This window comes from Phacochoerus africanus, chromosome 1, assembly GCF_016906955.1.
Source record: "Phacochoerus africanus isolate WHEZ1 chromosome 1, ROS_Pafr_v1, whole genome shotgun sequence".
In the NCBI taxonomy this organism is placed as follows: Eukaryota; Metazoa; Chordata; class Mammalia; order Artiodactyla; family Suidae; genus Phacochoerus; species Phacochoerus africanus.
The window spans coordinates 179,507,645-179,522,608 of NC_062544.1; the positions used below are offsets into that span (position 1 = coordinate 179,507,645).

The window sequence follows — 14,964 nt, forward strand, 5'->3', positions numbered from 1 at the left end:
TTTAGAAAAGGAAATGTCCATCAACAGATGAATGGGTTAAGAAGATATGGTACATATACACAATGGAATACTACTCAGCCATAAAAAGGGCAAAATAATGCCATTTTCACCAACATGGATGGAACTAAAGATTCTCATACTAAGTGAAGTAAGTCAGAAGGAGAAAGGCAAATACCATATGATATCATTTATATCTGGAATCAAATATATGTCACAAATGAACCCATCTATAGAAAAGAAACAAGCTCATGGACATGGAGAACAGACTTGTGATTGCCAAGGGGGAGGGAGTGGGATGGACTGGGAGTTTGGGGTTAATAGATGCAAACTGTTACATTTAGAGTAGATAAGCAATGATATCCTACTGTATAGCCTAGGGAATTATGTTTAATCACTTGTGATGGAACATGATGGAGGATAACATGAAAAAAAAAGAATGTATATATATGTATAACTGGGTCACTTTGCTGTATAGCAGAAATTGACAGAACATTGTCAATCAACTATAATAAAAAAAATAGATTGTGGGAAGCACACAGGGAATCTATTGCAGCACTCCAGGAAAGAAATGAGGTGGTAGGAACCTCAGTATTAGCAGTGGAGGTGAGAAAAGTTGGATTCTGGGTGTATTTTTAATGTAGATCCAACATGATTCTTTAAGAGCTTGGCTGTGTGCTGTGATTTTTTTTTAAAAAAAAGAGTATTCAAAATAACTCCATTTAATTCCCACTGTGCATAATGGCATATGTGGCATCTCTGCAGTGCCAAGACACAGGTTTGATCCTCAGCGTGGTATAGCTGGTTAAAGGATCTGGCATTGTTGCAGCTGCAGCTAAGCTCTGACACCTGGACTGGGAACTCTGTATGCCACAGGGTGGCCAAAAATGGGGGGGGGCACGCGGGGGGCGAGCTCTATTTATTTATTTTTGGCCCGAGGAGCTTAAAGGTTGGAATTCCTGTCAACTGAGTTAGGAGAAGCTATGAATGTAATGTTATTTGGGGAGAGAAGATCAGCATTTATTGAATGTAAAATAGATAATAGATATTTTTGCAGATTTGGGAGAGAAGCATGAGCTACATTGGAGAATTCTTGGCATAGAGATGGTATTTAAAGTCATGTGATTAGATCCTACTGAGAAGATACCAGATCATCTTCCTGTCTTGGGTTTAACAGCTAAACCAGAACTCTCCCCAGTATTGCTTCTGCCATCTCAGCATTAGTGATGATGATGCCCTTCTCCTGTACTAGGGCGAGTGGATCCTTCTGGAGAAAACTGCACATGCAGAAGCCTGTTTCAAAGAGCCTCTGTAACACTCACTTCCCATTTCCCTCTCCCCCATCACAGCTTTCTTCTTCCAAATATTCCCAATTCCAACTCTTCTGAGGTTAAATTCATACTACCCCTCCTACTTTAAGTGTATATAGATGGTAATGAACAAGGTCTGGTTTAGAAAAGGCTGACAAGGAAAATAGCCACAATAACATTCTGTTCATTAAAAAGTGAACGTGGCAGACTAAAGAGATTTTTTTTTAGTTGACATAATAAGTAAGTAAATTACTTTAATAAATAATAGTTATTTTATGTGGTATGTAAGAAAGAAAAAACAATCAAGGACCTTGTCTTTAAATAGATATGAGCAAAATTTCTCTCATAAAGAGCAGAGTGAAGCATGGATGGAGAGATGACAAATGAACATAACAGCTGCTACGCTGCCTCGAGAGCAAGTAATGTGATAGTAATGAACCCACAGGATGCTGGGCCCTCGCAGGTTGTCCAGTAATGAAATATTGAATAGATACCATAGCGATTGCTCCTCCCCACCATACAGATACACATCTGTGCAAGTAGCCATCTGGCAGGCTTTGGTAGATAAAATTGTCATGCTTCATTATCCGGGTTTCTGTGAGACCCGTAACAAAACACTCACCAGCCCAGTCATACCCCAAACAACTATTTTTGTCTAAAAACAGGATGATTACCTGGTATCTCTGCTCCATAGACCCTAATGTTTGGTCAGGTACAACCAGCTCATTTCAAAGGTGGTGTTTGGGATTGAAAATTGACATTGTCTCATCGGAGGTCATTTGTTTGGTGTTATGAGCCCTATTCTGACAGAAAAATAAAGGTATAATTTTTTATATTGATAACAAGTTCTATTTTTATTAGATGCCTGAGGAGGAATTAAAAAATACCTGAATCCATTGTTTCTGCAAAGGCTCAGGTCGCTGCTGAGGTGTAGGTTCGATCCCCAGCCTAGAGCAGAGGATTAAAGACCCAGCATTGCTGCAGCTGTGGCATAGGTAGCAGCTGTGGCTGGGATTGATTCTTGGCCTAGGAACTTCCATACACTGCAGGTGTGGCCAAAAACCAAACAAACAAACCAACCCTGAATTCAAAGAGAATTCAACTTTTGTTAAATGAAAACTAAATTTCTTTAAACAAGCTGTTTCTAAAACAGTCAGCTTTACCTCTCTTATTTTTCTCAGAATGCTGCATACCTATTTTGCATGTTTCTGGTTCTAATAATAATTTAACACAGAATCTGAGAACTTTCCAAAGGAAGGACACTTCATATTGTTTTCTGTTGTGAGCACATCTTGCTGTCATCACTCTACTTTCCATTAATCTCAAGATAAGACTTGCTTTTGAGGAAAGCTGGGAAATAGGGATTTGGAGTTTGATGCAGATTTCTAACCAGCCATAAAACATAATCTATGAAAATGTTATTTTCAGAAGTTAAACACACAGTAGACACTCAAAGTATTTCTGATTTGTTATGAAAGATTCTGTGGTCTTAAAGAAATAGATTTCCTAGAACTATTGGTATAGGAATTAAAACATCATATAAATGATCAATGGGAATAAAATCAGGACTCAGAGAAAGAAATCTTTGTTTCTGTTCCTTGCACCACAAAGGATAAGTTTGTGTGTTTAGGACTCTCTAGCACATAGTAGGTGCTCCTTGAACATTCCTTCAATGAATCCGTAGCAGAAAACATTTAGAATATTCTCCTTGTGGCTTTCCCAGAGGCAGTAGTTCCTCAACTCTACTGCTAAATACTTGAAAGTGCTCTGTGGTTTGTAATGGAAAGAAATTGAATGTTACCTCTGCAATTTGGGCAGAAGAAATGAGGAATGCAGCTAGTGCAAAGAGTTGGGCAGAGCAATGTGGAAGTCACTCAATGAGTTCAGAGTTCATCATAGATCCTCCACTTGACTAATTAATACACCCATTGTGTCGGGGTTTATGTGGCCCTTTCCCTCTAGGGTGGAATAAAATTGAGATAGTGCTTCTCAAAGTCATGATCATCAGATACTTTTATAGCTAATACACATTTATGCACAGGATGGGGAGGTGTCCATTCAGTTTCTTGAATGTTGTTGATTCTTAATTTGTTGTTAATGTTTCAAAGCCATTTTAGCACAAAACGAAACCCCTCATAGGCTTAGAGTTAAGGTGTCCTATATATGTGGGCCTTTAAATCTGGTATTTAGTCTTATGTCAAGAATTGAGCCTGACAGTGATGTTGTGGAGTGATGTTTTATTGTGCTGAATTCATTACCATCTACACACTCTGAAGGGTGAAGGATTTAGGCAGGTACCCAAGAGATGAGAATCTTGACAGGACTGTCTTCTGATATAAAGTATAATCATATTGGTCTGTCTCTATTGATATTGCCCTATAGACTGATATTCTACTTTTAGAATATTTTGTAACAGAAAGTGTATGTTGCGGGTTATTATGTGATTTTGCTCTGTTACAGGATGGTATTTTGAGACATGCTAAAGTTTTTGAGAGTGGGAGCTGAGTGCTAGGGTGTGTGATGCATATCACCGCTTAGTATCTAAAATAGCCCTCTATTACTCTCTATCGATTTTGTCTTGATCATTCATTTTATATATATTTACTGTTTATTGTCCCTTGCCCACACCAGAATGTAAAGTCCATGAGGACTGGGGAGTTTGTCTGCCTGTTCACCCTTGTCCCCTGAAGTTTAGAACTGTTCCTGGCATGTGATGAATACTTAAAAAAATGCATTGAATTAATAAACTATGTACTCTGTGATAATCCTAAATCTAAACATGGGTCTCTTTGCTTTAATTTCTTTTCTATGCACTGCTTCAAATTATTTAGCTGGCACTCATCTAGAGCCATCCATTGGAATCCAGTGTGCAGTTTGGTTGAATCAGTAGTGCTCTCTTCTTTTCAGTATGGCTTCTGGCCAGACAACTCCATAAACAGCTCATTCCCATTGCCTGTAGTGACCTCAGGTTGGTCCAAAACAATAGCTCCTGTGCTTTAGCTACCTCTCACATTGGACAGAATGAATTATCCTCTTGTCTTTGCTGTCACTCCTACACTTCGCTAAGGACCCCCTCTCCTGGTTTTTAATTAATCTTTCCACACTGCAGGCTTTTCAGTACTGAGGGATCCTAACAACCATTTAAACAATAAAAGTTGGAATAGCTCAGTGAGTGAGAACTCAGGCACTGAATTCACACAAACATGGATTCAAATCCTGATGTCAGCACTTCCTAGTTTGTGCCCCTGAACAAGTTACTTAATCTCCATATCTCAGTTTCCTCATCTGTAAAACTGAGTGAATGATAATACCCACCTCACATAGTGGCATAGAGTAAGCATTCAATAACCATTGCCTGTTAGTAACAATAACAGTTTGTGTCTGGACGTGCCTCTTCAGGCTTAACCTTTTGCTGACTCTCCAGAGCCATTCCTCACCGGCCCCACAGGTTTTATTATTATTATTATTATTATTATTATTATTATTATTATTGTTATTATTATTGCCTTTTGTCTTTTGTCTTTTTAGGGCCGCACCTGCAGCATATAGAGGTTCCCAGGCTAGGGGTCTAGTTGGAGCCGTAGCCACCAGCCTACACCACAGCTACAGCAATGCTAGATCCGAGCCACATCTGTGACCCACACCACAGTTCATGGCAATGCCGGATCCGTAACCCACTGAGCAAGGCCAGGGATCAAACCCTCAACCACATGGTTCCTAGTCAGATTTATTAACCACTGAACCATGACGGGAACTCCACAAATGTATTTTTTTTTATTTTTTAAAGATTTTTATTTTTTCCATTATAGCTGGTTTACAGTGTTCTATCAATTTTCTACTGTACAGCAAAGTGACCCAGTCACACATACATATATACATTCTTTTTCTCACATTATCCTCCATCATACTTTATCAGAAGTAACTAGAAACTCCCCACAAATCTAGAAAGGATAAAATCTTGGAATGCAGAGCAAATGGTACTTCTCAAAAAAGGATGTTTGGCAACCATATCTGCACTCTGCCATCTATGAGTCCATAGCTTTATCTATCACACTGGCTTTGTTTTGCTTTTCTTATTTCACCAGAGACCTGTGGAAATTTTGTACAGACAAGCACTGGGTGATAGTCTGGCATTTGAAAACCTTTCTTTATCATGTTAAAACTTTAAAATCTTCCAGGAAAGATTCTGTAGCCTCCTTTGAATACTCTTCTAATGGTCACTCCTACTCTCTGTCAGAAATTTTAATCTCATATAAAACCTCATGACCTATATTTCTCATTTGCTTTAGTTTGCTTTCATGTCTCCTCACTGCCAGTCAAATATTGGATACATGCCTACATACTAGACATTTGTTTGTAATAATCTACTTAGAGTTGGGAAATACAGGTTCTCTTGGATTCAAGACAAAATTTTTTCAAAAACCAGAATTTTTTTTCCTCTCATATAGAATTATGAGACTTCACTCCCACTGTTTAACTTCACCCCAAATGGCCACAGCCCTGGAACATCCCAAAGAGATGAAATAATCAGATAAGTTAAATAATGCAAGAGGCAATAACTGTTCAAACAATATAAAGAATGTCACAAGACAATATGATTAATTGCCAAATTAATGGCATTGAAAATCTATGCCGCAGTAGCCCAGAATTAGTGAGTGCTCACTTGTGCTTTGAATGTCTGTATTAACTTCTTTGCAAATAGTACATTACTCCCTTCAGTACTTTTTTCAGATACTTCTTTTTATTTCTCTTCAAAATTTATGCTTCTTGTCTAATTCCTGATCTTACCAGCAATCTTTCTAGACAGTATCTCTAGCATCTCCCCTTTTTACTTATCTTGAGTCCTACTGACTCTTTTGATCAAGCCTCTCCACTTCTTAAATGTACCTGATACAGTGATTTTCATCAAGCACCAACCTGTTTTTCATAGCCTCTATAATTTTTCAGAGTTCCAAAAACTAACACACCTAATGGCCCTTTTCTAACTGGCTTTATGCTACCAGAAGGATGTTGCCATTCTTTTTCCATGACTAAACACCTCTCTACTACCAGTCAAGCCCATCTCCTAGCTTCTCTCCCCACCATATTTTCCCGTTGTTTCAGATATCTAATCATGGTGATTTTTGGTTAGCAGCCCCATGGGTTTTTTGAACTAAATTGCAATTCTTAACATTGACCTAGGAGTCATAAAACCAAAGCTTAGGTCTTCAAGAGCCCCATGCTAACTAACTTTGAACAAGTTATTGACCCAGTGAAAACCACAGAGTAAAATGATTATAAAACTGGTACTTTAAAAATGTAGTTACTTAGTGAAATAAACATAAGGCAACCCAAGAAGTAGCCTTTGTCCCCAATATTCTAGAAGCAAAACTATCTTCCAAAATATTACTAATCCACACCATCTACATGTCTGACAATGCATAGGTTAGCAGGCATCATTGGAGATGTGGGCAGGGAGACACTGTAGCTTTGCTTTTATGAGATAGTGCTTAACCTTTAACTCCAGTGGGGCCTGTGAGAGATAGTCTGGAGAGTCAGAGTTAAGCTTGGAGAGTTAGGTATAGACTCCAACTACTAATTATAAAAATAGGTAAGTTATTGAGTACAACCAAACTTATAGGTTGACAATGAGGTGATACATATGACTGAACTTTGTATTCCAAGCTTTAAGTAAATAAGTCAGTTCTACTCTTCTGCAGCTGATTATATCCTACTAATGTTCCAGTTGAGTTTTTGGAACCTTAACACAAGCAATGAAATGGAGTAACAGCATTTAGGTCTAGGTCATGGCCTGACCCTGACCCACTGGAGGGTTTATCCCTGAGATTTTACATATTTTACATTTTTATCTGAAAAAAATGGGGACCCCTTTTCTTGGCTTCAAAATTTAATGATATCTGCTACCAATAATTATATGCCAACAAAGTGGAAAACCCAGAAGAAATGGATAAATTCCTAGAAACATAAAATCTATCAAGACTGATTCATGAAAAAATAAAAAATAAGAACTAGTAAGGAGATTGAATCAGTAATCAAAAACCTCTTCACAAACAAAAGTCCAGGACTGGATGGCTTTACTCTGAATTCTATCAAATATTTAAAGAAGAATTAATACCAAAGTCCTCCAGAAAAGAGGAGATACTTTCCAACTCATTTTATGATACCACCATTTTCCTGAAACCAAAACCACACAAGAATACTGCAAGAAAAGAAAATGACAAGCTATTATCCCTGACAAACATATATACAAAAATCCTCAACAAAATTTCAGCAAACCTAATTCAACAATACATTAAAAAGATCATACACCAAAATCAAATGAGATTTATTAGGGTGCAAGATGGTTCAACATCCACAATTCAATCAATGTGATGCACCACATTAATAAAATAAAGGTTAAAAATCACACGATCATCTCAATAGATGCAGAAAAAGCATCTGACAAAATTCCACATATAAAAAACTCTCAACAAACCTGCTTTAGATGGAACACATCTCAACAAAATAAAGTCCCTATCTGACAAGCCCACATCCTTCTCAGTGGTGAAAAGTTGAAAGCTTTTCCTCTAATATCAGGAACGATACAAGGATGCCCACTCTTAGCACTTTTATTCAACGTAAATTGAATTTGAAAATCTTAGCTAGATAAATTAAATATGAAAAGGAAAGAAAAGTCATCCAAAACTCAACAGCTAAAAAGCCAACAACCCAATTGAAAAATGGGCAAAAGACCTGAATAGACGTTTCTCCAAAGAAGATACATAGATGGTCTACAAGCACATGAAAATATGCTCAACATCACTAATTATTAGAGAAATGCAAGTCAAAACTACTGTGAGGTACCACCTCACACCAGTCAGAATGGCCATCATTAATAAGTCCACAAGTTACAAACGCTGGAAAGGGTGTGGAGAAAAGAGAACTCTCCTGCACTGTTGGTGGGAATGTAAATTGGTACAACCACTATGGAGAACAGTGTGGAGGTACCTTAGAAAACTATACATAGAACTACCATATGACCCAGCAATCCCACTCTTGGGCATATATCTGGACAAAACTTTCCTCTAAAGTTTCATTTTCTTTTTCCTTGAAAAAGACAAATACACCCACATGTTCATTGCAGCACTATTCACAATAGCCAAGACATGGAAACAACCTAAATGACCATCCACAGATGAACGGATTAAGAGGATGTGGTACATACACACAATGGAATACTACCCAGCTATAAAAAACAAATAAATAAAATATGCCATTTGCAGCAACATGAATGGAACTAGAGACTCTCATACTAAGTGAAGTAACAGAAAGAGAAAGACAAATACCATATGATATCACTTCTATCTGGAATCTAATATATGGCACAAATGAACCTTTCCACAGAAAAGAAGATGGATATGGAAAACAGACTTGTGGTTGCCAAGGAGGAGGAGGAGGGAGTAGGATGGACTTAGAATTTGGGGTTAATAGATGCAAACTCTTGCCTTTGGAATGGATATGAAATGAGATCCTGCTGTATAGCACTAGGAACTACATCTAGTCACTTATGATGGAGCATGATAATGTGAGAAAAAAGAATGTATATATGTAAAAAAAAGAAAGTAAAATAAACTTTTATTCTCACTAAAAAAAATCGAAAGAAAGAAGTAACTGTCTCTATTTGTACATGTCATGATATTATATAGAGAAAACTCTTAATGCCACCAAAAAAACCCTATTAGGACTAATCAATGAAATTAGTAAAGTTGCAAGATACAAAATGAGTATACAAATATCATTTGTGTTTCTGTACACTATTATTCACAGTAGCCAAGATAAGGAAACAAGCTAAGGTCCATCAATAGACCATTGTATAAAGAAAATAGGATTACATATTTTATATATAATATTCAGCTGTGAGAAAGAAGAAGAAAACTCTGCCATTTGCAACAACATGGATGAAACTTAAGGACATTGTATTAAGTGAAATAAGCCAGGCAATGGCAGATAATGCGTGGTTATCACTTATATTTGCACTCAAAAAAAGTCAAACTCATAGACACAGAGTATAGGAAAGTGGTTGCCGTGGGCTGAGGTTTGCAGGAAATGGGAAAAGTTTGGTAAAAGTTTACAAACTTTCAGCTGTAAGATGAATAAAGTCTGAGAATCAAATGTAAAACATGTTGGCTATAGTTGATAATGCCTTATTGTGTAACTGAAATTTACTAAAAGAGTAGAACTAAGTGTTCTCACTAACAATAAAATAAATATGTAAGGTGCTAGATATGTTAACTAACTAGATGGAAGGAACCCTTTCACAGTATGTACATATATCAAATCACCACAGTGTACACTTTAAGTATCTTACTATTTTATATGTCAATTATGCATCAATAAAACTGAAATTTTTAAAAGGTTTAATGGTATCAATGACAATTAATTTTCAGTCATTTTAGTCCATTGTCTTCTGTGGCAATGTAGTAAATATCTGTAGCTCTTACTGTGTTTAAATCCCTGGTCTGGCATCACTTTTATTTATTTCAATAATTTATTTAACCATCATCCATGATATCCTTTTGCCAATGAAATGATAAATAATAAATGTGCTATTCGGGAATTTTATTTCAATAATAGCAATTTAGAAGTATTGTAATACTGATAATTCCTCATGTTGTGTATCATTTGTCACCTGTACAAGTGGCTATTCTTTCTCCTTCCAAGAACAGAGATAGTATTTCAGGGAGATAAGTGGTCAATATTACGTCCATATAATTGAAACATCAGGTTGACCATTTGTTGCTAAGGATCCAAATGTTGGGGGCCAGGTTGGGAAAAATAAAACAAATTTGTCTGACATTACTTAAGTACACATATGTGTAGGATTTTTTTAAGGAAAGGAATGCCATATAGCTTTCAGTTCATAGATGACTGCCCCCAAGTGATGATTGTAATGAACATAAATAAAATTGAGGGGTAAATTTGGTATATAAATAACTGAAGCGCAGCTAAATGAAAAGTGAACAGTTCATCTCACATCCACATGTATTCTCTGGACAGTGACAAAGGGATGCACATTTAAAAAATTCAACAAATGTAGAAAGTTGGGGTTATCCAGTTAAAATATGGGGATTGATTTCTTTTTCTTTTTCTTGCAAGTAATCAACTGGTCCTAGACATAATCAATGAACAATTTACAGGGAAACAAAAATCGTTCTTTTCAACTATATTCACACTCCTGAGAACTATCTCTGGATTAACAATACTGGGAAAAGAATAAGGCAGGCTAGGAGGCCTAAGTTTTGGTTCCATATTTTCCAAGTCCTATGTGACTTCAGGCAAAATGCTTTCTTACTGATCCATCTGCTTCTCCACGGGTATATTCTTTTAATGAATGTGATCTTGTCATTATTAAATTGAAACTTAAATTGAATATGTCACTATACTGCTCAAAACCCTCCAATGGATTTCTGCTGCACTAAAGACCACAGTCTTTGCAGTAACCTTGGAGGCTGTGAATCTGGATTCATCTCTCCTCTGACCTCCACCCTTTCTGATTCTCATTTGCTCACTCCAAGCCAGCACTGGCCTCCACCAGACCAAGTATACTCCCTCCTTCTTTCCCCCAGCTATTTCTGTGGTTCATGTCCTTTTTTCCTTAAGTCTTTACTTAAATATCACATTCTCAATGAAGCAGTCCCATCTTAACCCTTCCAATGCCCTTTCCTGCTTGATTTTTCTCCATGGCACTACACAAGGAAATACTACTCAGCCATAAAAAAGAACAAAATAATGCCATTTGCAGCAATGTGGATGGAACTAGAGACTCTCATCCTGAGTGAAGTAAGTCAGAAAGAGAAAGACAAATACGATATGATATTACTTATGTCTGGAATCTAACATATGGCACAAATGAACCTTTCCACAGAAAAGAAAATCATGGACTTGGAGAAGAGACTTGTGGTTGCCTGGGGGGAGAGGGAGGGAGTGGGATGGATGGGGAGCTTGGGGTTAAGAGATGCAGACTCTTGCCTTTGAAATGGATGAGCAGTGAGATCCAGCTGTGTAGCACTGGGAACTATGTCTAGTCACTTATAATGGAGCATGATAATGTGAGAAGAAAGAATGTATACATGTATGTGTAACTGGGTCACCATGCTATGCAGTAGAAAATTGACAGATCACTGTAAACCAGCTATAATGGAAAAAAATAAAAATCATATAAAAAAAAACATACTGTACATTTTCCTGGTTTATTTGGTTAATTGTTTGCCTCACCTCTTTGAATGATAGTGCCACTAGGGCAGGGGTTTATATCCATTTTGTTCATTGATATTGTATCTCCAGCACTTAGGACCATAGCTAAAACATAGAAGTAATTTAGTAAATATTTGTTGAATGAATAACTGAATTGATCATTTATTTCCTAAGCATGTGTAACTTGCTGTGCATTATGCTGGCTGCTGAGGATCCAAACATGAAAAAAATTTACAGTCCTAGCCCTTAGGAAGGTCACAGTCTGCAGATATGAGTCAACTCTTGCCAAATAGCTAGATAAGTTTAATGAGGTATGAGGATTATTGGTCACCTGGAGCATCAGACTTTTATAAAATTGGGGAAGGTTTCATGGAGGAAGGGAATTTCAAGATGAGATGTATAGCATTTCATCAATTAAATGAAATGAGAAGTATTAAGGAGTAGAAAGAAGTCAAATATAGGGGCATTTCTTATATCATAAAATTTTTAAAATTAAAAAAATAGTGCAAATGAAAGCTCTTTGCAAAATAATGCAAAGATAGAGTGTATGTATTATCATTATCTACCTGTGTTAATTTTTCTTTTCCCATTGGCATCATATCACATAAAGTTGCATGATAACTTTATGGCAAAAGTTAATCATATACATTTGAATTTTACTGGAATAGATAATCAAAATTGAGATATTCATATTGATCAAAGAATATCTGTCAAAGAATATATGAAATGTTTAGCATGCCTAAGCATTTTTTAGTCCTGTTTTTCAGTAATTAAAATGTGTTATCTCTAATTTCTCAGGCTGAGTACAAATTAAGTAGGACACTCTGAAAAAAATTAGTCTTAAAATAAGCCCTGCTGTATTTCTCAAGTGTACAAATTGTTAATTAGAATTGGGAAGTGAACAGAAGGGGGCTTAAAATAAAGACCTTCCATTTCAAATTAAAACTGAAAATGGACCTTATTTGGTACTGGCAGTTAAAAAAAAAAAAAAGCTAAGAATTATGGGGACTGAAATGGAAGTTGGGAATTTCTGAAATATTTATATATTTAGTGATGCAAATGTGTATTTTGCCTTTTTATTTTAGTAGTCAATTTTAATAGAATAAAAATAAAATTTGAGAAAACATATGAGAAATTATTTATTTTTATATTTTTGCATTAATTTCAATTTATGTTTTCCATACTCGACTCAAAATTTGAAATATTTGAAAGCAATTGCATTTTTTTTCAGTCATCAGGGGTCAGCAGACTATGCCCTACAGACCAAATATGCACCTGTTTTTTCAGTCCGCATGCTGAGAATATATGTACATTTTTGAATAGTTGGGAAAAAAATCAACAGCACCGTAATATTTGTGGCATATAATAATTATATGAAATTCTGACTTTAATGTCCATAAATATAGCTTTATTGGAACACAGTCACACTCATTAGTTCGTGTTACTTATGGCTGCTTTCAAATGACTACAGCAGAGTTGAGTTGTGGCAGCAGGGACAACATGGCCCACGATACTGAAAATAGTATTTGTCTTTTACAGAAAAAGTTTGCTGACTCCTGCTTTCAATCCTTCCTTTAGGTAGAACTCAAATTATGTGAAAACCTTGGTTATAATAATATGGTGTATCTTCAAGAAATATAACTATAGTTTGAATAAGTAATTTAGCAATCATATATTTTTAATTTCATTACTCTTCTAAATATCACTGGCCCATTATTAGGACCTATTAAAACCATTGATTTACATGGATATTTGAATTTTGGTATTTTCAAATTATGTTTGTCAATGGTGGAGGAATGAACATGTTTTATATAACTGTTCATTTACTTGGCTTATCATTTTTAGTATTTAGACATGTGGTATGTGGGGCTCCATTTGTCCCCTTGCCTGCAGCTCTGCAATGTTAGGGAAGCTGAAAAACAAAGCCAATACTGAGAAACAAAAAGGGTAAAGGATGTGACCAGAATGATGGCCAAGCAACTGATTTGACAGAAAACATTTTAAAATTTATTTTTATTTTTTTCAAAGACACAAGTCTAAACTTTTATTGAGGACAAGGTCTGACAAGGTCAGAATGTTCCCTAGAAATGACCCTTGAGTTAAAAAAGGACAAGTGGCCCCTGCATTTAAGAGGTCACTGATGATCCACAGAAATGTTTCAGGTTAAAGGGATTAAAATTGGGAGCTGAATCACCATAGACTGTCACAAATTTGGCAGCATGTCACCAGGAGTTAAGTGTGCAAAAAAGCTAACAAGTGGCAGAGAATTTAAATATTCTTTTGTAAGCTGAAGAGAGAGGCTCAAGAATTGTAGTTATTACATTAGAGACAGTAAAAAGCCAAAGAAATGGAGAAGCCAAGTACAGTTCACTCTTTTTCTCTGGTAAGAAGCAAAAGAATTTCCTAGAGGGCTGGGTTCTGAGTGCTTTAGCTAACTCTTAGGATCACACAAGGTTTTAAATGTGACATCTCTCCTGGATGTATTAAATAACTATTATCTTCTTTTGTTCTGCCAAAATATAGATCATTGTGAAGGTTCAGGTGTCCTCCAGAAGTTCATGTGTTCTTACCAGATCCTTTTTACCTTCTTTGTGGTGTTGGCATCAACAGCTTTCCTCTTTCTAGGTAAGGAGTCCTTATATTTAGCACCGTGGACTTTTGACTTGGACACTGCCTTCATTTTATTTCACAAATTGCCCCAAATGACTCTAGAGTCCACTCTTCTGGATGCCCTGAATACGTGAAGTAGGAACTTCCTAGCAGTAAAACAAGACAATAAACAGGATGTATCCAAAATGCGTTTATTGGGATCCTTTCCCATTCATCTTGATTCAGGGTGCTTTTAGTGCTGCTTCCATCTGAAGGAGCATCCCTCCGTAAGCCTTGCTTTTCCTCCTGTAGGCTGGCAGAGGACAGTAGAGCAGCCAACACACAAAACTACTATTTGTGCATGGCTAAAGATGGTGGTGATTTTATAGCATCCTGGGCATTTCACATCCCTGAAATAGGAATTGGGGCTCTGCACCAGGCACTTCTTCTTGTGTTTCCTCTTCTCCTCTTTGGGAGAGGGATGAAGGAGGTCCTTTGTGAGAGGCATGTTTTCGTAGGGACGTCGCCACCACTGTAAAAGGAGAAGACCCTTTTTTTAAAATTGAGTAAATTGGAGTCAAATAAGCATGCATATCTGGGCCCTGTGGGCCCTGAGAAGAATATCAACTCTAGGAAAAGCTTTCCCTTCCTAAGTAACTCCGCATGTGATGAAGGAATAAACTGAAATACAGTAAGATTATTGGTTGTATTGTTACTTAGGATGACTAACTGAATTAATCCACACACCAAGGAATTGTTAGGAATCCAGAGGTTAGATGAAGCTTTAATTTCAAAATTATTTATCATAATGACCTTACAAGAAACTTTCGACCTT

The 14,964-nt window shown here is 36.6% G+C and overlaps 2 protein-coding genes across 3 annotated transcripts in view; one reads left to right on the top strand and one right to left on the bottom strand.

Moving 5' to 3' along the window:
* SCHIP1 (schwannomin interacting protein 1) overlaps window positions 1–14,964 on the top strand; it is a 579,912-nt gene that overhangs the window by 94,360 nt on the left and 470,588 nt on the right. The window lies entirely within an intron of this gene.
* LOC125130164 (40S ribosomal protein S27-like) lies at window positions 14,346–14,637 on the bottom strand. The gene has a single exon (XM_047785676.1). It carries the CDS (start codon window positions 14,635–14,637, stop codon window positions 14,383–14,385), a length of 255 nt encoding a protein of 84 aa, XP_047641632.1. The 3' UTR covers window positions 14,346–14,382.